The 27,829-nt window shown below is 35.7% G+C and overlaps 1 protein-coding gene and 1 pseudogene across 1 annotated transcript in view; both read left to right on the forward strand.

The window, feature by feature from the left end:
* LOC150095982 (mannosyl-oligosaccharide 1,2-alpha-mannosidase IA-like) overlaps positions 1-26,703 on the forward strand; it is a 233,187-nt gene extending 206,484 nt beyond the window's left edge. The window contains 2 exon segments of the mRNA XM_090409444.1: positions 5,883-6,055; positions 22,285-26,703. Of these exon segments, the coding sequence (XP_090265570.1) occupies positions 5,883-6,055; positions 22,285-22,521 (410 nt within the window). The 3' untranslated portion in view covers positions 22,522-26,703.
* Positions 18,490-18,591, forward strand: LOC150095983 (U2 spliceosomal RNA; annotated as a pseudogene).
* Positions 26,704-27,829: the final 1,126 nt, after the last annotated feature.

A 27,829-nucleotide genomic window follows, 5' to 3' on the forward strand; every position in this document is an offset into this window, starting at 1 on the left:
GTGTCCAGTATGAAATCACCACCCTTTTATTGATAGCCTGAAGTGGCTTGAAAACAGCAGCATCTAAATAGAATTAGGCATGTGATTCATATAGACTACTGGATGCTATGTGATTGTCACTATTAGGATGCATGAGCACTTAGAATTATAACAAAGAGACCATTGCTGGACAGTTATTATGATTAAGATTGGCATGGTGTCAAAGAGCTTCACTATTCCTTGAAAATGTAATTGAATTTGAAAATTCTTCTTGAAAGATATCAAATTTAGCTGAAACTTAAATTTTTCAACATCTCCCACAGAAGCAGTTTCAAAGCTAAATACCCTATATTATTATTATTATTCACAACAATGCAAATATCGCTTACACAAATATGCAACATGATATCAATGAAATCACTAAGTGGTTAACCAAAAATGGCATATATATATAAACCCTGGAAAAACAAAGCAAGTGATATTCAAAAACCCCCAAACCCTGCCCATAGAAACAAAATATCTCACTATTCGACATTCACCCACCTATACACAAAGTGCTGAACCTAAAACCACAACCATCACACAGGTGAAAACAACATGCTATCTCGGACTTCACTTCGATGCTGATCAATGTTGGATAATAGCAAGCAAACTATACCGATTAAAAGACATAGTCCCAACACACATAAACATCTATAAAGCATTATGTGAAAACATTTTAAGAAATGCAATCACATCATATGCATTCTGCACAGACTACAGACTTAACAGGTTACAATGGTTGCAAAATAAAATGGTAAAACTGATATTCTGGGAACAACCCACACTTATGCAGGCAGCACAGACATAACACAAAATATTTAAGGTGAAACACTTATGCCATTACAGCCCAACCTGTAGAGTAACTAGAACAACATATCGGATAACAAGACCACAGTCAACAAACTACAGGAATATACCTCGATTATCGCGGTTATTGTTACCACGAAAAATACCGCAATAATCGAATCCACAATAATCAGGATAAATAATGCGTGTAAAATGGGTGATCAATGCCAAGGATTTTTCAAATCTATTAATTAAATTTTATATATCAAGTAAAAAAGAAATGTGTTAAACGTGTTAAGTAAAAAATGAAGGTTCATTACAAGATTATTCTTTAATCTTTATTTATATAAGAAGTACATACAATTATTCTTTCTTGGATAAAAATTGGTGTAGAGTTGTCTGGTGGAATTTTTTCTTTCTTTTTTCTTCGTATAAAACTCGGTAGCAATGGATGGAATTTTCAATTTCCTGACGAACTTTCAGTGATTGCTCGAGATTAGGATCACCGTTCAAGATTTTTTCTTTAAAATTTTAATTCTAAACAGCAATTCTAAACATTTCGTCCATTTCTTTAAGGGTAAATTCTTTCAGTGCCAAGTCAATTTGTTCGTCGTTATGATCGATTTGAGCATTGTAAGCACATTCTCTCTCGAGGTTAATTAGGTCTTCTTCATCCAGCTCCTTATCATGTGACTGAAGCAGGTCCTGAACATCACCTTTTTCAATTTCTTTTAATCCTAGATTGAAGCCCTAGAGTTTGCAGCGTGGTCTAAAATATGGCGAACAGTTGATTCATTTAGACCGTACTCTCTTGCAGTTTTGGTTTTGGTTATGCCTGCTTCATACTTATTTATCATATGCAACTTATCTTCTAAGCTGATCACTCTACGTTTCTTCTTGATAACTGTAGACTTGAAATCATCCTTGTTTCTTTTAGCATTCATTGTAGGGGTAAATAACAAGAGAAATAAATATCCACATGTACTTCAGGCAAGGGCGGATAGTTACTGGTAAGTGGTGAGAAGGTGCCGTCGGAGAAAAACGAAGTGCTACAAGAGAGCGATACCTGGAGAGTGGCGACTCGAACTGGTTGCATATGTAGTGGGCTACATCTCGCGGCCGCGATAATTCGAATTTGGAGCGCAATAATTGGAATTTTGGTATCAAATTATAAACCGCGATAAATCGAGAATTGCGATAATCGAGGTATTCCTGTATATAACATATAAGTACAACAATCGCTATGGCAAAGCCACCCGAAACTTCTACGTACCTGACATGATAAACAAACTGCAATTCGACGACAGAAACCTAGGGACATACAGAGAATGCTGAAACAGGCGCTATATAAATATATAGCGAGAAAGAAAATTAGAGAAATTCCTGTTTTTCTCTCTCCCTCTCTCCTTCATGCACACACAACCTATGACAAACCCCTCTCAAAAACACCACTACAAGGACACAAACAAACACACCATGTCCAAATCCAACCCTACTTGCAAAAAAAAAAAAAAAAAAAAAGGTTAAAATGTGTAATAGCGGTTGAAGCCTTCCAAGCACATACCAACAAACAGTAAAATCAACACCTGGCTTGTGACCAGTATAGAAACTTAACCACGAAACCACCGCCATCTATTATCTTCCTCAGATAAGCTCTGCAAAGCTTAGAGGAAGAAATTAGAAATGCCTCCCAAACTATTATTATTGTATTAGTTATTCACTCTATATTTCTTGAATTACACAACTATACCTGGCCTGATTCTCTGGAACTTTAATAAGGTTGCTGCTTATTCACTCAGCTGCAAATGAGACACTCCTGCTCAACAGCAGGAGTCATATATGAAAGTATGATTCCTACTGTTTGACTCATTCTTTCTTTCATGTGTTAATATTTTGAATGTTGTAACCAATTCTTTTGCTTTCTCCCTGAATGATTCTCATGTTACAGTGAGCAAAATAGACAGGAGTTATTAATAAATTCTAATTTCCCTTACATATGTTTTGAATCTTAAAGTATTTTTTAAAAGGATCATTATGTCCTCCTTTTGGGGGGGGCAGAGAATGCAATCAGATACCTTCCATTGAATATCCATATGCTGTTTCCTTTGTATTATTCATGCATTGTTGACATTAAATTACTGTATAAAGATTTATTTTTACATAAATTTTTTTGCATTAAAATGCAAATCATGTATACACACACGGACAAAGAAATTAGTGCACCTGGAAGAAAACATGGTACAACGGCGAAACTAAGCAGATAGCTAGAGTGTGGGGTGGTATGGAAATGATCTAATTTTGGTGTGATTGCGCATGCCCACACACCCTGCGGTGGCACTGCAAGCATGAACCAGCAGCCTTATAAAGCCGGCGTGTAGTTCGATAGCCGATTAAAGCGAAAAGCACCGGCTGACGCAAGCTAGAGTACAGAGTGACAATAATGCCGGGTAGATGCCAGAGATGTCGATTTAAGCAACTTATGGACTTTGACAGAGGCATGATCATTGGCCTGAAAACCGGAGGGTGGTCGGTGCACCGTATAGGTGTGCACATGAACCTTTCTGACCATGCCGTCCGACAGTGTTGGGAGCTGTGAACACGTTTTGGCAGAGCGGCACTGGTCAGATCAGGAGGACCAACGCTAGAGAGGATCAACGGATCGTGCGGCAAGCACGGAGGGATCCCACAGTGACCCAGTCCACTATACATGTAGGGGCTCCTGTGTGCCCACTAACCATTTTCCGAATCTAGGCGAATCTACAATCCCAGCTTCCCTTATGTGTGCTCCCATTAACACCACAACATTGCCGACTCCGTTTGCAGTGGTGCCAGGCGAGAGCAACGTTGAACACCACAGACTGGCAACGTGCGGTCTTCAGCGATGAGTGCCACTTTGTCTTGGGGACAGATGTTCATCGTGTGTGGGTGTGGAGGATCCCTGGTAAAGGACACAATCCCGACCTCGCTATTGAGCACCACACCTCCCGCACAGCAGGCATTATGGTCTGGGGAGCCATAGCCTACGATAGCCGATCACCCCTTATAGTGGTACGTGGTGCATTGATGAGGCAGCGGTATGTGGACAACATCCTATGGCCCCACATTCTCCCATTCCTGACTGGGATACCAGGAGCGCTATATAGCAGGATAATGCCCGTCCACACACGGCTCGGGTTGCCCAGGCCTGCCTACCTCGTGTACAGACACTTCCATGGCCTGCCTGTTCCCTGGACTTGTCCCCATATTGAGCATTTTTGGGAGCAGCTCCCACCGTGCCGCAATATCCGGGATTTGGAGCACAGCGTCCAACACGTGTGGGCCAGTCTGCCGCAGGACAACATCAGGCATCTGTTCGCCACCATGCCGGACCGTATTGCAGTATGTAATGCCACACGAGGCAGTGCAACGCACTATTGATGATGACCGGATTGCGTACCACAGATCCCTTTGAAATTGTCCTTCAGTTCTGTTTTTGTCATCATGTGCATCACTCATCTGTATCATTACACCAATAAAATTTGAATTTTATGCTTCCTTTTTAGTGTGCTAATTTCTTTGACCGTGTGTGTATATTGGCATTTCTTTTATTTAAAAAAAAAAAAAACACTCCTCCAATCCATGCAGTATATTCAGTGCTTATTTTGATCTATCTGCTGTTTGAAGTATTTATTCTCTGTGTCATTCACTTTGATTTCAAGGACTGTACTCATTAAACTTAGTTTTCTGTACTACAAAGGAGAAAAGGCTTGAGAAGTCTTGTTACAGAGACTTCTCAAGCCTTTTCAAATTTTAGAGTTGTAAATTTTATATATTGGAAAAGAAATGGAAAAAGACTGATGGCTCTGAAGATGTTACTAAGCAGAATGACACAGAATGAGGCAAGTTTGGTTCCACCTGATAGACACAAAAGCAAGCAGTTCTTATGATATAGGATGAAATGCATAAAGGTTAAATACAAACAAGTACTTGAAAGAGTAGATCTAAAAGAAACTTACTGAATGAAATTGGAAAGAGGAAAATGAAATTCTTAAGGTATGCTCTGAGGCATGATTGACCAAGGTATTCATCATATGCAAACTACAGCAAAGAAGAGGAAAAGGCAGATACATCATGTTATAAAGAACATAGAACACTGGAAAGGTACCAGAAAGAATAAATGAAATCCTGCCTAGAAGCTCTTCATTGAACCACATTTATGGCTTGTTATTTCTTACAGTGTATTAATTAATTAATTATATACCACAGTCATAATTTACTTTTCATACTGCTATTAAGAATTAAAAAAAAAAAGTATTTCAAAGACGGTCCTACTTAAGTCAAGTTTTCACCATCATCTTTGTCATGAAATTCCTGATATGTATCCTCATAGGGTATACAGGATATTATGATAGTATTGCATGAAAAGTTGACATTGTTACAAACTTCATAATTGACAATTTTTGTCCAAATTAATCTGCTATCTCTAAGAACTCTAATATCATCAGTGATTTTTATACCAAATTTATTACAACTGTTATTCAGTTTAGTCAAGATTACTGGATTTGCTTAGGACATTATCTGTATAAAGTAGAGAGCTGTGTTGATTATCTCTAATTTTGAAATCAGGCCTAATACCATTTTCCCTCATAATGTGATCCATATTGATGATGAATAACAGTTGAGATAGTGCACCACTGTTTCATACCTGATTTAACATCAAATCATCTTTCTATACATTCTTCAATTCTAACTGCTGACATATAGACTATATATTGCTTGAAATATCATTTATACCATGTAATAATGTTTTGAATGGCTTTTCACACCTTGTCATATGTCTTTTCCATATCTACAAAATTAAATACAGATCCTTGTTATATTCCCATAATTTCTCATCTGAAAAATCTGATTCTGATAATCTGTTTGGCATGATTACAGTTAAGTTTTCATGGCTTTCTTTATTTTGTAATATTTGAATTAAATTAATTAAGTTTCTGTGTTTGTAGAATAGTTATGGTTTACTAATGCTTATTTGATCACAGAATTTTATGCTACTAGATATTTTACTGTGTTTTATCCTTGTTTTATGCATTTAGCCACTAAGCTGGGACCTGAATCATTTCGTTTTACTGACAGCATTGAAGCTAAAGCTTTGAAGCAAAATGAGAAATATTATATTCAAAGACCAGAAGTAATTGAAACCTATTTCTATTTATGGCGTATAACTCGAGATTCCAAATATCGAGACTGGGGTTGGGAAGCTGCTGAGGTAACCTTCAAATTTTTTATGAAAATCGAAATGCTTTTTATTTTAATGTTTGCAATATGTCTTACATTTTATAATGCGATTTAATTAATAGAGTTCATCCTGCTGTAAAATTTTGAAAGAGAAACACAGCGTAGAATATGTCATGGATAACAGTAAAAGAACATTATAATCTTGTTCATTGAGGGGAGGCATTAAAGATAACTGAATATTCAGTTGAGTATTTTAATTTATAATTTTATTAAAATTTACTCTCTGAGAAATGAGGGAACTGGAAGAAAACGAGATGATGATTGTCGGAGGAGACTTGAACGGACACATAGGGAGACAGAATAGGGACTGTGAAAGGGTGCATGGTGGCCATGGAGTGGAAATGATGAACCAGGAAGGAGAGAGGATTTTGGACTTTGCAGTTGCGTTTGATCTGGCAATTGTGAACTCCTTTTTCTGTAAGAGCATTTGATAACATTTAGAAGTAGCAACAATAGTTCACAGATTGATTACATTTTGACTAGAAGAAAACATCTTAAGGCAGTAAAAAATTGTAAGGTAATCCCAACAGATCAAGTGGCTCAGCAACACCGGCTGCTGTGCGCAGAATTTAAAATAAAGTCGAAGATAAGAACCTTTGGAAGCCATGGGAGGAAGAAAATTAAGTGGTTTTGCTTAAAAGAAGAGAGTGTGAGGAACCATTTTAGGGAGAAGGTGTTAGAGAGGATTTCGGATGGACTAGAACGTGTACAAGATTGGTGGAGACATAATTCAAAGGCAATTCTAAGCTGTGCAATTGAGGTGCTCGGTGAAACATCCAGAAAGATTAGAGAGCAGAAGGAGGGTTGGTGGTGGAATAATAATGTACAAGAAGCAGTGACGGCTAAGAGGAAGGCAAAGAAGAAGTGGGACGAGTCAGGGGTGGAAGAGGACACAGAGAGAAAAAGCGAGAAGCCAAATGAGTTGTTGCACAGGCGAAGGCCATGGCATATCAAGACCTTTATGATCAATTAGAAACAGAGAAAGATTTATCATTTGGAAAAATGTAGAAATAAGGTATCAAAGGACATTGTACATGTGAGACAGATCAAAGACTCTGGAGGAAGGGTATTAAGGAGGGATGTGGATATAAGAAACAGATGGAGAATATACTTTGAAGAGCTTTTGAATGAAGAAAATGCAAGGACTCACAGAGAAGATGGGAAGCCTTATGAGGGGATGGTGCAGAACTTTAGTAGAGTGGAAGTGAAGGAAGCCATAAAGAGGATGAAGAATGGAAAATCGGTGGGCCCTGACAGGATCCCAGTGGAGGCATGGAGGGCACTGGGGGAAGAGGGAATTAACCTGCTGTGGGACCTGTTAATAAAAGTTTGTCAGCAGGAAAATATACCTGAGGAATGGAGGAAAAGTACACTTGTCCCCCATCTACAAGAGTAAAGGGGATGCACAAGACTAATAATTACAGAGAAATAAAGTTGATGTCTCACACAATGAAAATCCTAGAGAGGGTTCTTGATGGAAGACTGAGGAAGGAGGTGGAGATTGCAAAGGAGCAGTTTGGCTTCATGCCTGGTCGATCGACAACAGATGCTATCTTTGGGTTATGACAGATGATGGAAAAGTTTTGAGAAAAACAATGGGAGCTACAGCTGGTATTTATTGATCTGGAGAAAGCATATGATAGCACTCCAAGGCAAGAAGTCTGGAGGTGTCTGAGGGAGAAGAAGGTACCGGAGAAATATGTCAGGTTGGTGCAGGAGATGCACAGAAATGTATGACAAGAGTTCGAACCTGCCTGGGAGAGATAGAAAGTTTTCCAGTGACAGTTGGCTTGCATCAAGGGTCAGCATTAAGTCCGTTCCTGTTTAATATTGTGATGGAGGAGGTGAGAGAAGATGCACCTTGGACTATGTTGTATGCAGATGACCTCATACTGTGTGCAGAATCAAGAGAAGAAGTGGCAGCTAAACTGGAAAGTTGGAGGAAAGTACTGGAAGAGAGAGGTATGAGACTGAGCAGAATTAAGACAGAGTATATGTGTTGCAAAGTAGATGGCAGCCAGGAGACAGATCTGGAGCTGCAAATGTCATCAGGAAGGTCAGTGACTTTAGATACTTAGGTTCAACAATGAAAGAGGATGGTGAGGCTGAGAAGGAAGTGGGATGCAGGATACAAGCAGGATGGAGGAACTGGAGAGAGATAGCTGGAGTGCTATGTGATAAGAGGGTGCCGATCAATCTAAAAGGCAAAATCTACAGGACAGACCAGCTATGACGTGTGCTATGGAAACTGTGGCCCTGAGGAAAAATAACATCAGCAGGATGGAGATAGCAGAGATGAGAATGCTTAGGTGGATGTGCAGTGTGACCAGAAAGGATCATCTGAGAAATGACTATATAAGGGGAACGGTAAAAGTTACGAACTTAGGAGCAAACCTACAGGAGACAAGGTTGAGATGGTTTGGTCATGTGATGAGAGGGAGGAAGAGTATGTGGGAAGAAAGGTAATGCAGATGGATGTGTGTGTGTGTGTGTGTTGGGGGGAGGGTGGACGGCCAAAGAAGAGATGGAGGGAGATGGTGGAGGAGGACTTGAGGATGAAGAACTTGGATGTGGCTACAGCCCAAGACAGGAAGTTGTGGACGAGACTCACCACAAACAGCGACCCTACTTAAGTGGGAAAAGCTGCAGAAGAAGAAGACTCTCTGATGTGCCTTTTACACAGCTTACATTACACACCAGCTTACACAGCTTACATTAACACACCACATATTCTATGTGGTGTGTTAATGAAAGCACAGTGCTTCCAAAGAAACTGCAGTTTTTATACATAAACCTTCAGACAGAAATATCATTCATTCAGTAGACCAGTGTTTCTCAAAGTGTGGTACGCATACTCCCAGGGATACGTGAAAGGTCTTCAGGGGATACGTGGCAATTTTCATCTATACATCATTAACGCATGGAATCATTATTAAGAAAAAAAAGAATTATTTTAAACGTATATATTTCTCAATAAATTATATATTACATATGAATTCTCCTACTCAAATTGTGATAACTGCTTCATTTGAATAGTTTGCAAATTCACGGGCGATCACTCGTGAATTTTCGTATATGAATGTACATTGCAAGCCTGCAACAACGCGAAGAGCATACGATAGCGACTGATAAAAAGTAATTATATGAATCAATTTTGTTCTATTAAAAATAAAGCATATTTTTTGTTTATGAGCATATACATTCAAATAAAATAGACATTTACAATGCAATATACTTTATTTATTTATTTATTTTCATAAGGGGGGTACTTGGTAATAATGAAAATTTAGGAAGTGGTACATGGATATCTGAAGTTTAAGAAACACTGCAGTAGACTATAATCTCAGAAACTATATCAACGATATGCAGGGTATGGTGTTATATATTTGTGTAAGGGTGTGTGTGTGTGTGAGAGAGAGAGAGAGAGAGAGGGGGGTGGACTTTAATTATTGAATACCAACTGTTGGTCTTGTATGCTATATTTTATTCTTCTTTCTGGCATCTCATGATCACATACCATATTATTATTATTATTATTATTATTTGACACCTCCAGGGAGTCCAAAGCCTCATCGAGGGAGAGCACCCACATTACAACTCTTTGTCTCCACCACTCAATCCACTAACTACAATGAACTGCAACTACCATCGTCATCCACACCAACGCCATCTACTGCCCACTACCACCATTAGCATTTTCACAGACAATCACAAACATCCATGCCCACAGCAGGACTCGAACCCACAGCCTTTTGGCTGGAGAGCAGATACGCTAATCACTCAGCCAACCAGGCCAGCATTCATTCAGTAGACTATAATCTCAGGAATTATACCAAAGATATGTAGGGTATGGTGTTATATATTTGTGAAACGGTGTGTGTGTGTGTGTGTACACTCATAATATACATACATATACATAATGTACAGCCAGATATATATACAGACATAATACACTCGATTCATAACCAAGTTGGTTTCAATTGATCTAAACAATGATATCCCACTCCATATGTCAAACTATCATTTTTCACTTCCAAACTTAAGGTGTTCACCCGAAAATGCTTCATCCATATTTAGCCTTACATGAGTTGAAGCAACAATACCAAGTATGTCAGCTAGGTTCAGAGGAATATCATTCTTTAGAAACCATAATAATTTTTTTTACAAGAGAGGGACAAGATTATGATGCAAATACATAAACCTCATAGATGCACCCACAAAATATTTCTTCTCATTAGAAGAACATCAGCGAGCATCCAGCAACCTTCTTGTCATTAACAACAGATGATGTAAACATCATAGAGGACCAATGAAATCTCCTGCACTTTGCATGCAAAAACAGAGCTTCTCAGTGTGATGATTATTATTATTATACAGGTAACTCCATAGAGTCAGAAGGCTCATTGTGAGAGATCCAGACTAACCTTTATACACACCTCACCTAAATTTCATTCACTGTCAGGGCACTCTCAACTATGGCATTCCATCCTGCTCATTCACCATTCCCCAAGCAAAAAACCTAGTCCGCATACCCTTACCAACCACATTCTTACACAATCTTCAGGAATGATTGTAGTTATTCCCTTTCTATCACGTGTTGAAAATTTCCTTTGTGCCAATCTTATAGAACCACTTTAACTGCTATGGTCGAGTTAACTCGAGTGCGGAAAAAATGGCGACCTTGCTACGATCGAGTTAACTCGATTTGAACTTTCAATGTATAATACTCATTTAATTTAGTTTGTGAAAGGCATTTGAATTGAATTGGCTTATAGTGCCATCTCTTTAGATTAGAAGGAACTAATTTTCAAGCTTCTGTCTGCTTTGTGGCGCTATCGTCGTAAAAAAATTGTGAGACCATGCACAATGTTATCAGAGCCGTCCTTGACAATAGGAGCCAGGCGATCACATAATGCAGTGATTCCAGGGTTAGTAAAAATGGCTTCGACAAGCAGACAGCAGCGTTCTCTTACTGAGGTGGAATTAATAGAAGTAGTAGAAACTTTACCTTCCGATTTATCAGATTTGAGTGACAGTGACAATGATGATATTTATTTTTTAGAAAATAGTGAAAATAGTGATACTGAAAGTTCATATAACGAACCAGCACCAGTGCATCTGCGAAAAAGAAATCGTATTGATGCTTCATTGTTTCAGTGGCGTAATACAAATTTTCATCCAACAGTTCACCAATTCGATAATGATAATTCAGGTATTTCAGCAATTATAGATGATGGTTGAACTGTATTTTATTTTTTCAAACTATTTTTCCCCCTTCATATAATGCAACATATTGTTGACAAAACTAATAAATATTATGTATTTTTGACTCAGAAACTACCACTAGCACCCCAATCTCATTTGCAAAAATGGAAAAATACTACCCCAGAGGAATTATATATATTTTTTGGAATCATAATGCTTATGGCTAGGGTAAAAAAAACTAACAATAGCAGAATATTGGTCTAAGGATCCCCTCATAGCTACTCCACAGTTCATAGACTACATGTCCAGGGACAGATTCCTTTTACTTATTTTACATTTCAATGGCAATGAAACTCAGGTTTCAGGACAAAGACGACACAAACTACAACCAATTATCAATCATCTGAGAAAAACCTACAGTGAAGTATTTATCCCTTTTCAAAATATACTGTTCAAGGGCCGCCTCCACTTCAAACAGTACATTCCTTTGAAAAGACATAGATCAAAGTTTTTGTGTTGTGTGACTTGAGACTATATGTGTTAGATTTTGTAATGTACACAGGGGCAACTACAGACATTATTCTAGAACGTGGATTTGGGATTTCTAGGGCCGTGGTGCAAACCCTAGTGACAAAGTATTTGCAGAAAGGGCACACATTGTGGTTAGACAATTGGTATTCTGGCCCTCTTCTGTACGACTGGCTACATAAAAATGGTATCAATGCATGTGGGACTGTTAGGAAAAAGAGGAAAGGATTGCCGAAACTGAACAAAAAATTAGACAAAGGACAGGTAGAATCCAGACACACAGATAATATGATGGTGGTAAACTAGATTGATAAATGAGAAGTTTATCAATCCATTTTCCTTTCCCTGATTGTTTCATAGAGTCTATATGTTGACCACACTCCACACAGACTCTATGAAACAATCAGGGAAAGTTGACAGGACAACAAACACATCAATAATGAAACCTGAATGTGTCATGGATTATAATAGGAATATGGGGCTGTGGACAGGACAGACATGATGGTCAGTTCTCTTGAATGTGTGCGAAAGGCCTTCAAATGGTATAGAAAATTCTTTTTCCATCTCTTGGATTTCACTCTTCTCAATTCACATATTTTGTATAATTGTACATACTGATGAAAATATTACACATGCTAATTTTCAATTGACTTTCATTAGAGAAATTTTTCAAAAGTTCCACATGCCAAGACCAACCACTACATCTGGATGACCATCACAGGATGACGAACCCCTCAGACTGAGGGAAAGACATTTCCTAATACCTGTGCCACCCACACCCAAGAAAGCAAATCCCACTAGGCATTGTCATGTGTGTTCAAATACCACACTGGAGCAAAGAAAAAGAAAAGAGAGCTGGTATATGTGTGCCAAATGTGGCATAGCCTTATGTGTACACTTTCAAAATTACCACACACTACTAAAGTATTGAAGTATTTTTGGGGAGGTGTTTCTCACTTGAAGTTGTGTGTGACATTATTTGACATGGAATTTTAATATTTAAAAATGAGAATTTTTTGAAAATTTGGATCATCTACAAACATCTACATCATGAATCATTTATGTTCATTTTTTCATGATCTTATATAATTATAAAATATTTTATAGTTGTGAAAACAACTCAGCAAGGAGGGCCGTACTGGTTATTTAGTATCTCAGCAATTAAAAGGTTAATAATGTACACGTTTTTATCATATCCCCTCTTTTTCTGTCTATTAACTGAACAACCAACATGACTTCAACTTATTCTCATAGGGGGCATTCCATAGACCTATCAGCAGCTTTTGTCACTTGTCTCTGAATCCTCTCCACCACTTGGTCCCCAGGAAACCCAGGTGATCAAATCCGTGCAGAGTAGTCAAGATGCTGCCAAAACATAGCCTTATAAAGGGGGATAATAATAATGTGTTTTTCAAAATCCAGGTATCCTTTGGGCTATTTTATCAATTTTTGCAGTATGCTCTCTGAACTTTCAACTCTTTTTCCACCAAGTCCCTACCCTTCATCAATTTTCTGTGATCTAGTACCATCAGTGTGATACACAGTATATAACCTTTTCAACTCACAGTGCATGACCTTACATTTTGCAACACTAAATTGACAACCATTATCCTTTGGCCACAATACCAATTTATTTAAATCATTCTGCAGAATATCTGCATCACTTTTATCAACTATTGCACCTTGCCCCCCCCCCCCATGTTTTGCACCATTGGCAAATAACTGAATATCTCCTCTTAAATCTTCCCTACATCATTAATATACAAATTAAAGAGTAGTGGCACTAGTACAGAACCCTGAGATCCTCTACTAGTCACTCTCATTTTCCTAGATTCTGCTCCACCATACACTACTCTCTGGTGTCTGTCTCTCAGCCATCCCCTATCCATACTATCAGCTTCTTATCTATTCTCATTTGCTTCAACTTTTTGTAGTGTTAGTGAAGGGAATGAGAGAGAGAGAGAGAGAGAGAGAGAGAGAGAGAGAGTAGGAATACAAGACAGACAGGGATAAAGGGGGAATCAGAGTGGACGGGGAAGACGATGTATGAAAAGTGTGGATTCCAGTAATACCCTGACTTATGATGCTTCTCTTTACAACAGTCCATTCACAAGATGCTTTTCAGTTATGTTCGATGCTCATTTATATGATGCTTCATTCATTCATATTACAGTTTTAGTGACATGATATTCTCATGAATCATCTGATGCAAAGTTTTCATGAACTGTTTGTTAAAGATGTCATTACTTGCTGCATTTCTCTGTTTGAGGTTTTGCTATGAATTATTAAGTGTTTATAACTCTTATTTTATTTCATCATTGTTAATAATGGCATATAACATTCAAAGTAAGGGTGGTGCTGTAATTTCTACTGAAAAGAAGACAATGCATAAACCAATTACATTAGATACCAATGTTAAAATTACTAAATTTAGTGATGATGGTGTATCGAACACTGACATAGGCTGCACAACTGTTGTTACAAAACAGAGGCCATGCTACAGCATTTATCAATAAAGGTGACAGTCTTATTTCCCAAATGAAAAAACTTTTAATAATGTAAATTAATGACCAAACTAGTTAAGAATTACTTTTACATTTGCAAAAAATCACTCAGAATTTATTTATTATTATTATTTTTTTTTTCATAACTGATGTAAATTAGTGCTTTATTTATTTACACCATTTATGCACATACATATGACTGCTTAAAAATGTCATTAAACCATTACATGCATTTAGACTATTCATATTTGGTCTTTATATACTTTAATAAACACAAAAACTTATTCTGATTATAAGACCATCCATTTAATACATATCCACAAGAACGCCGACTAGTTTCACTAGCATACTGTCTAGCTTTGTCGAGACTAAAAAAGGTGAAAAAATAATAAACGCAAAAAAATGAAAGAATACAGATCTGTTTACAACGGTTAGGCAACCAGATTTGACAGCTCAAACACAAAAACTTATTCTGCTATAAGCAGAATAAGTTTTTGTGTTTGAGACCATCGGTTTAATACACATATGTACAAGAACGCTGACTAGTTTCGCTAGCATACTGTCTAGCTTTGTCAAGACTAAAAAAGGTGAAAAAATAATAAATGCTGTCAAATGTGGTTGCCTAACCATTGTAAACGGTTCTGTATTCTTTCGTTTTTTTGCATTTATTATTTTTTCACCTTTTTTAGTCTTGACAAAGCTAGACAAAATGCTAGCAAAACTAGTTGGCATTCTTGTACATATGTGTATTAAACTGATGGTCTTATAATGAGAATAAGTTTTTGTGTTCATTACATGCATTCTACAAGTGAAATAAACAGCAGTGATTTGCTACACAACAGTGGTCTGGAACTTAACATTTGACAGAATGTTGTCAAATAGCTTTGTAAAATCCAGCAGTTTCATGATGTAGCCATTTTGCTTATCTAATTCTACTGTCATCTATTATAAAAATGCGAGTCAATTACTAAGTCAGGACCTATGTTTCACAGAACCATGCTGCTCACCATATAGTATCGTATTCTCATCCACCAACTGTTGGATTTTACCTTTAACCAACTTTTCCAATACTTTTAACTATCACTCCAGAAATATTGATAGGTCTGTAATTTGCTACCTCTGTTTTCGAGCCATGATACCTTTATGTAATGGAACTATCTTACCTTCTTTTCACTCGCTTGGAACCTAGCCAGAACTGAGACTTAGATTGAACACTTCCATCAGAGGCACTGTCAATTTCCTTGTGCATTCGCATAGCACACAAGCTGACATGCCATTCAGTTCCACTGCTGTATTCACATTGATATTTTTGAATGTACTGAAGGCGTCCCATTCATCCAATATCAATTTTGATGTGCATCTCTGTCACTTCAGCAACTTCAAAATCTCCACCTGGATGGCAAAATGATAACTCAGCAACTCAACTATTTCTTTTGTTTCTGTCACTTTCCTACCATCAGCATTGATCAAGGTCATCATTCCTTTTTTCTGCTCCCTTCATGTCGTCTTAAACACAGGTCATACGCAGTCAAAGTAGCTGTAGCCAGTGAGCTTCAGCCAGCCTTTACAAGTGTGTGTGTTGCTTGGGAAAATTAAGTTACAACCAACTTTTTATGACGATGTTATTGACCAGTTCATAAAGAAGAACTGTAGGGTAGAATTTGTATTCAAGTAGCTAAATTGAAAAAGATAGAATATCATTTGTAAAATAAATATTGTATTTATATGATTAAATGTACATAAATTTCTAAATATATAGTTTTAAATGGTCAGTAATTCATTATTCTGCTAATCAGACTTCAATCACACTTCTCACTCCCTGAATGATAACAAGAGCAAGTGTGAATTTCAAGACCACCATTTGCTCCTGCTGGAAAGCATTAGGAGATAAAGGCATTGAATTAATATGGAATCGGTTGAAGGAGATCTATAGTCGAGCGGTAATTCCTGAGGAATGGAGATAGTGTGTGGTGGTACCTATATATAAGGGAAAGGGAGATCATAGATGGAAAGCTGAGAGAAGAAGTTAATATTGCAAAACAACAGTTTGGTTTTATGCCTCAAAGAAGAACTATTGATGCAGTATTTATTCGGAGGCAGATGATCGAAAAATGCATGGAAGGACAAAGGCCACTACATGTCGTTTTTATAGATTTAAAGAAGGCATATGACACAGTACCTAGAAAAGGGATATGGAGGAGTTTAAGAGAAAAGAAGGTACCAGCAAAATATGTTAGATTGATACAGGAAATGTACAGAAATGTGCAAGCAACAGTTAGAAGCTGTTTGGAAATAACAGAGAGTTTTCAGGTAATAGTTGGTTTACATCAGGGATCCGCACTCATTCCTTTTCTCTTTAAAGTAGTAATAGATACTTAGAGCAAGTCAGAGAGAGAGCACCCTGGAGTATGCTATATACAGACGATATTGTGCTTTGTGCAGAAACAAGAGATGAAGTGGAACAAAAGCTGATAAGATGGAACAGAATATTAGAAGAAAAAAGACTGAGAGTTAGCAGAAGAAAAACTGAATATTTGGTGTGTTGTCAAAATGTTGCCACTGAGAAAGATGTGGTGCTGAATGGAGAAGTCATCAAGCAAGTAGATAAATTCAAATATCTGGGTTCAATACTGGATAGTAAAGGTGAAGTGGAAAGGGAAGTGAATAACAGAATTCAGGCAGGATGGAAGAATTGGAAAGAAATGTCAGGAATTTTGTGTGATAGAAAAGTTCCAGTGAAATTAAAAGGAAAAATATACAGAATGGTGGTGAGACCTACAATATTGTATGGATTGGAGACTGCCAATGAAGTAGTCCAATGAAAGCAAGATTAGTACTATAGAAATGAGGATGCTTCAATGACTGTGTGGTGTAACAAGGAAAGACCAGGTGAGGAATGAACACATCAGAGGTACTGTAAAGGTGACTGCAATTACAAACAAAATGCAAGAAGCACGATTAAGATGGTATGGACATGTAATGAGGCAAAATGAAAAATATGATGAAGTGTTATGATGATGGAAATACAAGGAGGAGGAAGAAGAAGAAGAGGAAGACCAAAGAAGAGGTGAAAAGAAAAAGCCAGGAGTTTTCTCCTGGGCAAAGATACAGTCTACAATAGAAACCAGTAGAGAAGACCCATCAGAAACAGCAAACCCATATAGAGCAACTGAAGAAAACGAAGAAGGTCAGGTCGAGCTGGCCAATGCCAGATATCCTCTTCTTTAATTTTGATATTTCAACATCCTCTTACATCCACAGCTACCCTTATGTAATGTCATTACCAACCAATTCAGATTTGAAATCAGTGAAACTGCATTCAGCATTGCATAATCATTTCTGTACACAGTCATTTGTCTCATGGATGGCTGAACGCACACTTGACTGAATCCTCCCCTTAATATGTCTAATTTCTGCAAGTTTGTACTTCCAGCCTTTTACTGAACAACACTCTCCAAACATCTAACTCCAAAGCCATTCAGATGCACTCCATCAGGCATGTACAAGTCCTTTTGTCCATCATATTCATTTGGGAATGGTGTGCAGTTTATAGATATATAGAAGGAATACATCTATAAACTGCACACCATTCCTCCTGCACAATCTTCTCATTGACTCATTTGCAATCATGACCCTTCTTCTGAATTCAGTACTGTCATTCCGAGGTAGCAGACTCACAGTCTTTACATTCTCACTTTTTTTGGTTTCTATGAGAAGCTCTTTCATATCTTCTGTCATTGCATATTTCTCACCTTGGACATCATTTATAAGCCAAAGTAATCAATTTTTTAATTTTTTCATTTTCTCATTAACATCCTTGTTGGTGAGATATTTCCTCACTTCTGCTTTTGTATTGCTCGAATTTTTATTTTCGATTTTTTTTTTTTTTTTTGATGGAAAGATATCGGGTATCAAAAGAATTGGATAAATATAGATCAAAGGGGGGGGGGAGACCAGCTGCAACAAGATGAAAAGACCAGGGAAACCAAAACAGACAAATGCCTGATCCTTGAAGAGAAGAATTTATTTATTTATTTTTTTTTTTTTTTTCAATATTGTACTTAAATGTTAATAAAATGATGTTTGATATTAACTTTGTTACGTTTTTAATTTTACTTTATTATATGTAATAAGGGCATGTATTGTTTAGTGAATGGGTACTATAGTGTTTGTATCTTGGCCTTTTGGCTAAAATCAGATTGTAGTAACTGTTCTTATCAGGTTAATATTTGATATAGGTTCATTTCATACACGTTTTGTGGCACACATTTCATACATGGCTTGAAAGGATCAACGGACACTATAATGTGAGGAACAAACAGCCATGGCATCAACCTTAATAAGATGTAGGACCTCCTTTCACTGTGATGACTGCAACAATCTTACAAGGCATACTTTCCACAGGCATACGATAGTGATCATTGGGAATTTCTTCTTGAAGGCATGTAATGAGGTCCTGGACTGTTGTGGGACGGACATTCATTGACTTCCAGTTCACCTCTTTGACTGGGGTCGATATCAAGGCTCAGTGGAGGCCAGTCAAGTGTGGTGACGTTCATATCCACAAACCATGCAGTTATAGTAGCAGCCTTATGACATGGTGCATTGTTTTCCTGAAAGAGACAATGGTCAATTCCATAGAAACCCCCACAAAGTAGGAAGCATTACAACCATACCATTACACCACTACCTCTGAATTTCATAGTTGGAATTACGTGCTCTGGTAGGAGACATTCACCATGCATTCGCCACACCCAAACCTGAATATCTGCTTGGTAGAGGGTGTAGCATGATTCATCATTTATAACACAACTTTCCAAGCTTCCATGTCCCACTGTACATCTTTGCACCAAGATGACACTGCATGTTGGTTTGGGTAATATGGGGCTTGTATATTGTGGTCCTACCATGGAAACCTATGTTGTGAGCACCTCGGTTTGGGATGTTTTTGTGCAGAATAACCAATGTGTGGATGGGCCCCCATCCTGCATGAAAAAAATGACTGAATCCATGTACCAGCACTGCTGTAGCATAACAAAATTGTTTTTCATATCATGATACCTCTTGGCAGTAACTGAGCAGATAATGACCTGACTGGCAAATGTCTTTGAAGAATGGTCTAATGATAAACAAAGCTGTAAACCTGAACTAGACAGTAACTTTTGGGGAAATGCAAAGGAATTTGTTGGATTGCATATGGGTTTTGCAGAGCACATGGAGATAGTGTACCTCATTGATATTTGTTCAGGCAACAAAATTCATGGAGTGCAACAACAGCATTGTAGTTGTTAAAGCACATTGAGCCAGGTTAGTTTCATCACTGTGGATGGTATTAACAACCAGAATGAAGGGAAATGTCCATCTTTTTAAACTCTCCTGGCACCTGCTGAGTTGCATGATATGCCAGTTCCATGTCTTTGGTGTTTACAATTCCCCTGACGAATTTTGGAAGTACTTTTTTCTTCTCTCTCAGATATCACATCTGCATGATGCACAATGTATTACTGCAACATTTAGCAGCATTTGGATCACTGGATGTTTCTCCCCAAGGCCTTAAACAGGGATACTTTAATTTTGATCATCCTATAGATTCTGCTCACTCTAACAGTGACAATTCTCTTACTCATCTAGTGATCTGGAACAGATCAAAAATTATTTTTAGATAATATGATGAGCTGGAGAGAAGAATTGTGGGATTAACAGAAAGGACAACTACTGCAGAATATATAGTGGAGATACTTAATGAGCAGTTCATAAAGGTCTTTCATTCTTGTGAATGTGACATCATTGAGAAATTGAGAGCAGTTGATAATGGAGAGGAGAGATTGAGTGTAAGTGAGCAAGAGATGTATGGGGAATTGAGCAAACTTAATATTAATAAGGCTGTGGAACTTAATAATATATCACCATGTATTCTGAAGGAATGTGCCAGGGAGTTGACATATTTTTTTAATATGAGTCTTGCACTGGGTCGAATTCCAAAGTGGGTAGAAGGAGGGTAAGATTGTGCTGCTTCATAAGGGAGGTGATAGAACTAGGATCCAGAAGTGGGTTGACAACAATGGTATTATCTTTGATGGACAGCATGGATTTGCTAAAGGGACATCATGGTTTTAGTAATGTACTTACTTATTACAATATTGTGACAGCTTCCTTGGACAGAGGAGAGGGATACACAGTAGTATACTTAGATTTCACAAAGATTTTGATTGATAGTCAAACTAGAGCAGATGGGGTTGGATATTAGATTAGTTCATTAGATTGGAGACTGGCTATCTGATAGGTAACAAGTTATGAATGGGGGGAGCGACATCCAGGAAAAGGAAAGTCTCTAGTGGTGTGCCTCAGGGGTCTGTTTTAGGATATTGCTGTTTAACTTGTATGTTAATGATATTAGCAAAGATTTGGAGGGGATATTCAGTTGTTTGCAGATGATGCAAAGTTGGGACAAACTATGAAGAGTACAGAAGATGTTATGGCCTTACAAGAAGACTTGAATAAATTGAGTGAATGGGCATGGAAATGGGGATATGAGTTCGATGTTGCAAAATGTAAGGTTTTAAAATTTGGGAAAAAAAAGATGGGATGTAGAATTTATGCTTGGTGGGAATATATTGTTGGAGTTGGAGGAAATAAGAGATCTGGGGGTGATAGTGGATAAGGATCTGAAATTTAGGGGGACACATTGCCAAAATTGTGAGGACAACACTAAGAATTCTGAGAATGATGCAGAGGACACTGACTTATAGAAATAAGGAGATTCTTGTTCCATTGTATAAGGCTTTGATTAGGTCACACATGGACTTCTGTGCACAGATTTGGTCACCTGGTTATCAAAAGCATGAAGAGATGTTGGAAAGGGTCTAGAGGCGACTTACTAAGCTAGTTTCTGATCGCTGGAATGTGAAATATGATGAAAAGTTGAGAAGATGCAATTTACAGAGTCTAGTGGATAGGAGGAAGAGGAACAATATCATAGAGACCTACAAGTTAGTAAGGGGTTGTTATAGGATCAATGTTGGAGAGGTTTACTGCAAACAATGGGAGAACAAAAGGTCATCCCTGGAAGCTGTATAAGGAGGGTGTGAACAAGAGAGTGAGATGCAGGTTTTTTTTGCATGCAGAGTTGTGAATGATTGGAATAATCATTCACAACTATGCATGCAAAAAACCTGCTTCTCACTCCCTGCTCACACTCTCCTTATACAGCATCCAGGGATGTCCTCTTGTTCTTCCCTGATCTCCCACCATTGCCTTGCCTGAAAGTGTGGTGTCTGCAGAGAATTTGAGTGTGTTTAATTAAGGCATGGTGTGATGAGCTGTGTATGACAAAAGGACCTCCTAGATGAGTCTTTGACTGCATGGGGTCTTGGGATAATAATAATCTACTGTTTTTTTCCAAAATCTTCACTTTACGTCTGTTCAGATGTTGCTACACATACCTAGCTTTCCTCCATTTTTTTTCCCCTCTGATTTTTCTCTTCTATGCCAGGAACTTCCTGCAAAATTTTTCTTTTGATGGATTTCTTTAAAATCCTCTCTACCATGGATTTTTTTAAGTTTCTTTCTTTACAGATAAAGAAAGAAAATTAATTTTCAACACATGATTCAGTTGAAGCTGAATATCTGAAAAACACACTGAATCAGTCAAATACTAACCAAATATTTGGTGCATCCCTAGTAAGAAGTAAGATTTTTGCATGGAGAGGAGTTTTAGGAGTATATAGAATGCATTTCCTGAGAGGATGGTAAAAGTGCAAACCGTGGATGAGTTAAGGAGTGGTACAATAGACGTTTGTTCTGTCTAGTGTTGATCTCCCCATGATGAATCCTATAACTCCACAAAGGTCAGGAATAATAATAATAATAATTTTTCTTTCTTGCCCTTTCTTTATAATTTCAGCAGTAACAGATAATTTTTTTTTATATACTAAAAAGTTTATCTAGATTTTTTATTTTACAGGCAATAGAAAAGCACTGCAGAGTGGAAGGAGGATATACAGGCCTCAAGAATGTTTATATTGTAGATAGTCCAAAAGATGATGTTCAGCAGAGTTTTTTTCTGGCTGAAACTTTGAAGTACCTGTATTTGCTGTTTTCTGAAGATGACCTACTTCCTTTAGATATGTGGGTGTTAAATACTGAGGCTCATCCTTTGCCAGTGAAAGGAAAGAATCCTGCATTCCGGATTGACAGCTGATAACTATAACACCTCAAACTTATTTATTCAACCAAAAAAGTTTTCAAAGACCGTGATTTGCAAATGATGTGCACAAAATTCTTCTTATAAGAGTTTTTTGGGATGTACATAAACTTCAACATGAAAACTGTTATTATAATGTCTTTCATCTGAATCTATTGCCATAGAAACGATCTCATTAAGTGAATTAAGGCATTATTTAGTCACCTGATTCATCAATCTTCCATTATTAAAGCATATACATACCTATCCACTCACACATACATATTGATATCTGTATATAAATATATAGATAGTTATTAATATCCATGTGTGCGTATTTGTGTGTATATATACTTGAGGGCATTATGTTCTTTGACTGCAGATATAGCCTTCAAAAAATTTTTTAACCGTACAGAAGTTACTGATTTCCAGAAAAACAGGTAGTAACTCAAATGTAGTTATCCTTGTTAAATATGTTGTTCCTACATATGCTCTATTATAGATTACAGAAGGTTTGATCCAGTGGAAATACTAAAGTGACTTAATTTTATTGAAATTGTTTCTTATTCTTTTTTCATAAAAGCAAAGATAAGAATTGAATTTATATCACGAAAGACTATAATTGCTTTGTAAAAAGAGTTGCATCATTCCATTTTTTTATTATTTAAACTTGTTCATATGATGAACAAGTTTAAAAATACTTATAAAAATTACTATTCACTCCAGGGGGTGCATACACTTCAGACATAAATATTAAAACAAATGGCAAAAAAAGAAATAAAATAAAATAAATAATTGGAGGGGTTAGGAAGTACACTCGGTTTTCTTGCATTCTTTTTCTCTATTCCATCCTTTCCTGTTTATAAAAATTTTGTTTATTTCCCCCCCCCCCCCTTCTGTTCATCTGTGTAATCATCATTTTAGCCAAAAAATATGACAGGGAAGTTTAATGTATGGTCTAGACAGAATATCATAATTGTTCATTACATTTAGGAACATAATTTTTTAAAGAATTTTACATAGTATAATGTGTTACTAATTGTGTATACTTTGTACAAATTGTTGTCTGTTTTTTTTTTTTTTTTTTTTGGCAAATGTACAAAATAGAGTTGCCAGTGCATTAAATTAGTACAAAAAAAAAAAAAAAAACAATGAAAAGAAATGACTTTTCTTTTCTTTGTTAACGGTAGCCTGACAGCATGAATTTTTGACATTCTTTTATGTTCCGTATGTGCATGTGTATTTTTTCTTGGAAATAAAGGGAGGGAGAAATTGTCTAAAATCATGCATGTCATTTAATGCATAACATAGTTTTTCTTCTCCCTCTCATGAAACGAATAATTTGATGTTTGCCAATTTTGAATTTAAACTGATTATAATTTTTATCTTTTTTGGTATACATACTCATACATTCTCCAAAAATAAAAATGCATTAAAAACCTAACTAAATTAACATTGTAAATAAACCATGCAAATGTGGGTATATATATATATATATATATATATATATATTCAAGATAGTTCTGAAGTACTTGTAAATAAGGTATAGTTATAGAAGTAACATTCACACAGTATGAAATAGTTATGAATCTGACAAGTCTGTGTGCTTTGATAAAATTGAAGGTCAAATTTTAAAAGTGTGCATATATTAAATTACTTCCTGCTATACGTTTCACACCTTGTTTTTTTTACGATACCCAAGGAATTGTAAACCGTTTTGTTTCAAAAGTGAAGAATCCAAAACAGCTAGAAGTTTTATGCATATTATAAAACATTTCAGGTTTTTTTATTAATAAAAAAATGTTTTTTATTTACATGCTTTTAATATCTGAATTTTCAACATCAGATTTTGTCACTTTTAAACTATTGAAGGGATTCATAAATATTGTCGTGTTAATTTGTGGGAGGGGGGTAAGTTTATCCTCCACCCTACACACAGATATCTTTGTCTTTTATTCTAGCAGGAATATGATGAGATTTTATAAGTTTGAATGTAAATTGGTAGTAGAAAATTACAAATCCTCTATAACCACAGTAAGATATTACTGTCTATCATTTTTTACTTTGTTAATAGGAAATAATAAGCACACAAGTTTCTAAGTTCTGCATTTTATAGTTATAAAAATAACATTGTATACCATAAGTTGTGCACTTATTAAGGTTAAAAATATTTTCATTCGCAGTTTTTCACATTTTGAAATGTTATCTATTAATACTTAGCACATAGATGATTAAATAATTTACACTAGGTAATATGGGAAAGTTGACCTTTCACTAAATGATCCAATTCACTATTAATTAATGAAATTCAATTTTATTGGCAATTTATAGGTTATCTAAAGTACTGTATTATGCTTTTTTTTATATAGAGCTGTATATTTAATTGTATTGGAGTGATAATTCAAAATTCTTTCACAAGACCAAGAAACATTAGCATTTCATATATTTTTACTTGAAATAAATAATGCAAATGAGTGAAGAACATATTTATGTTTTTAAAGTTCTCCTAGAAAAATGTATTTCATGATTCTCTCCTTGATCTATAAATTTGTTGCTAAATACAATTATAATTTGTTGTTAATATCAATTTTTGTATACCTGTGATAAAATTTGAGAGAGAAAGAGATGTTTTTGTAGGAGAAGAAATTATAATTTAATTCACTAGTCATAGTAAAGTGGTAATTGTGGTTTTTAAATTCATAAACAGTTTGTACATGAATCACACTTGAAAAATCAGGTAATCCAAACATCTGGTTAACATGACTACTATCCCTCTCCCTACTTACTGCTTTAGAAGAAGCATGCGTGCACGCACACACACACACACACATATATATGAAACACTGGGAAGATGTTAGACCTTTAAGGCATTAAAGCTATTTCCAGCATGGAACTCAGTGCATTTTAAATTACAATAGTAACTCCCCCCCCCCCCCCCAATTCCAGAATAAATTATGTTAAGACCTTTTATGTTGTTGCATTTTAGTTAAATATGATTCCCTCACTATGAATTACTGTTCGTAAAACAGTGATAAGCTTCTGTGTTCAGAATGTTAGTTTTCTAATAGTATAATGAAAGGTCATGCAGTTCCGTGTTTATGAAAAATTATATGGTATTATAATTGAATCAACCTGTTTCTTCCTAATTTATTCCATTTTTATGAAACATGGAGGTCTGTATAGGGTGGCCCAGAAATAAAAGGGCAGTCAGAGAATCCACATTTAGGCAGAAAAATTTTATTAGCAGAACATATCAAAATAATGGTCAGTTAAAAGCATTAAATAAAAATCACTTAATAATCAGTAATAATAAATTATAAAGTAATTAATAATGAAATTGTGGTGACTGTTATTCCAGCAGCAGTCTGATTACTTCTGAGGCACCCTGTATATTAGTGTAAAATTGAAATTAAGTTGGATAGGTAAAGACCCCTAAACATTTCTGCCCATATTTGGAAACAATTAGCATAATGATATCTACAAAACATCTGTTTTAAATTTATAAAAAATTTCATTTATTTTTTTTTTCTTTCATTAGTTTCATCATGCCATGCAACAGTTTATAATGAGAGAAACATGAAATTTAATTAAACACTGTTATATAATTCTCAGTAGACACTCTGAAAGATTATATAATTAATTATAATATTTTATAGGTGAGAACTTGGTAGGCTGCACTTTCAGTTGTGTCACTGCATAATGCAATATATTAAATTTGTGTAACATACTACTACTTAATAGTATGTTACACACTGTATTATTCCATTTCCTGTATGCTTATTTTTTATTTTATTTTATTTTTTTGATGGGACCATTGTAGTAAAGTAGAAACTGGTTATTTCTTTTTGTATATTTTAAAGGAAAACTCGAAAAAAAAAAGCAGACAAAGATTGTTAGGACTTCTTGTTAAAGGGACACATTCCTATTTTTAATGTTATTTTTATTCTTTAAGGACTTAAAAGAAACATATGTCATTGTCATATCTGAGTATATTACAAATTTATAACTTCAGGTTGGTCAATGTTTTGAAAGTCTAGTAACATGATTTTAAGAAGCTTCCATGAAACATTTGATCTGTTATTACATTTTTCATCATATTTATTCATTTTCATTATATCATCATTAATTAATTCTTGCAAGCTTTATAAACTGTGACTATTTCAGTTTAAATGCCAAAATAAAGTTATTAATAGAAATGCTTTTGAATATTCTGAAATTTTATTTTCAAAATTTTATCATTATTAGCAGTTGCTAAACTTTCATAAGAGACTTATGTTGCTCATTCTAATATCAATTAGATATTTATAAGAATAGTTTTTATTAATTTTAGAGTATTTTAACATGCATACTTTTTATTATTTGATACCAGAAGTCACTGCCTTTAAATGGAACCAGTTGCATCTTATTTCTCCCACTATATAACAGAGTGCATTGTTATAATTATTCTTTACTTTATATTTATGTAGCCTGAAAAGATTTTGCATGTTAATCAAGGATTGATTGATTGTTCTAAAAGAAATATATTTTTGGCACCTATTTTTTTCCCCATTATTAAAACTGACTTATATGAAACTTCTTTGTAGTGCACAATATTTTTTATTCCTATAATTTTAGCAGACAAGGGAAAATTCTTGGCTCATAATATGTGAAATTTAAAATTCAAACTTTTAAGGCCTCAAATTAAAAATCCAAATCTATTTATCAAAGAGAATATTTAAAAAATTAAACCACTCTCTTCAGTAGCAGACTCTGTTTCATATTGCAAGGATTGAAATCATTTGTTTGCACAGGTTTCATTTTTTTGGCAGTAAGGTGATGTATTAACATGATTTATCCTTCACCTGTTAACTATTGGTAATTGGCCAACAATTGTTTATTTTTTACAAAAAGATGCTCTTAGTCTTTGTTTCTGTTTTTTTGACAGTACTGAATTAATGTTATGATGGGAATTTTAGTATATAGACCTTTTTTTTTTTAAATTTATTTTTTCCTTTTTTTATTGATGTCTTTCTTATGGTAATTTCTACCAGAATAATAAAATGGTTCTGGTTCTAAGGGATAAGGAACATAATATGTTCCTTTACTTTTCATCTCTTAGAAGGGAAATTCGGTGACCACTAAAGTGCCAACAAAAAACAGGTAAGATATTCATTTTCTATATAAATTTCTAGCGCAACATTCACTCAGTACTGTTAAGGAGAGTACCTAAGACAATCAGTAATAGATGGGTAACCAACACGTAATGAGAAGTAGGATATAATTGCATGTCTCATGGTAACATATATACACACATACCTGATTTTCTAGTTTTGAAGATAGAATATTA

Source organism: Typopeltis vanoorti, chromosome 19 (assembly GCF_054136105.1).
Source record: "Typopeltis vanoorti isolate ZY-2024b chromosome 19, IOZ_Tvanoo_1.0, whole genome shotgun sequence".
Classification (NCBI taxonomy): domain Eukaryota; kingdom Metazoa; phylum Arthropoda; class Arachnida; order Uropygi; family Thelyphonidae; genus Typopeltis; species Typopeltis vanoorti.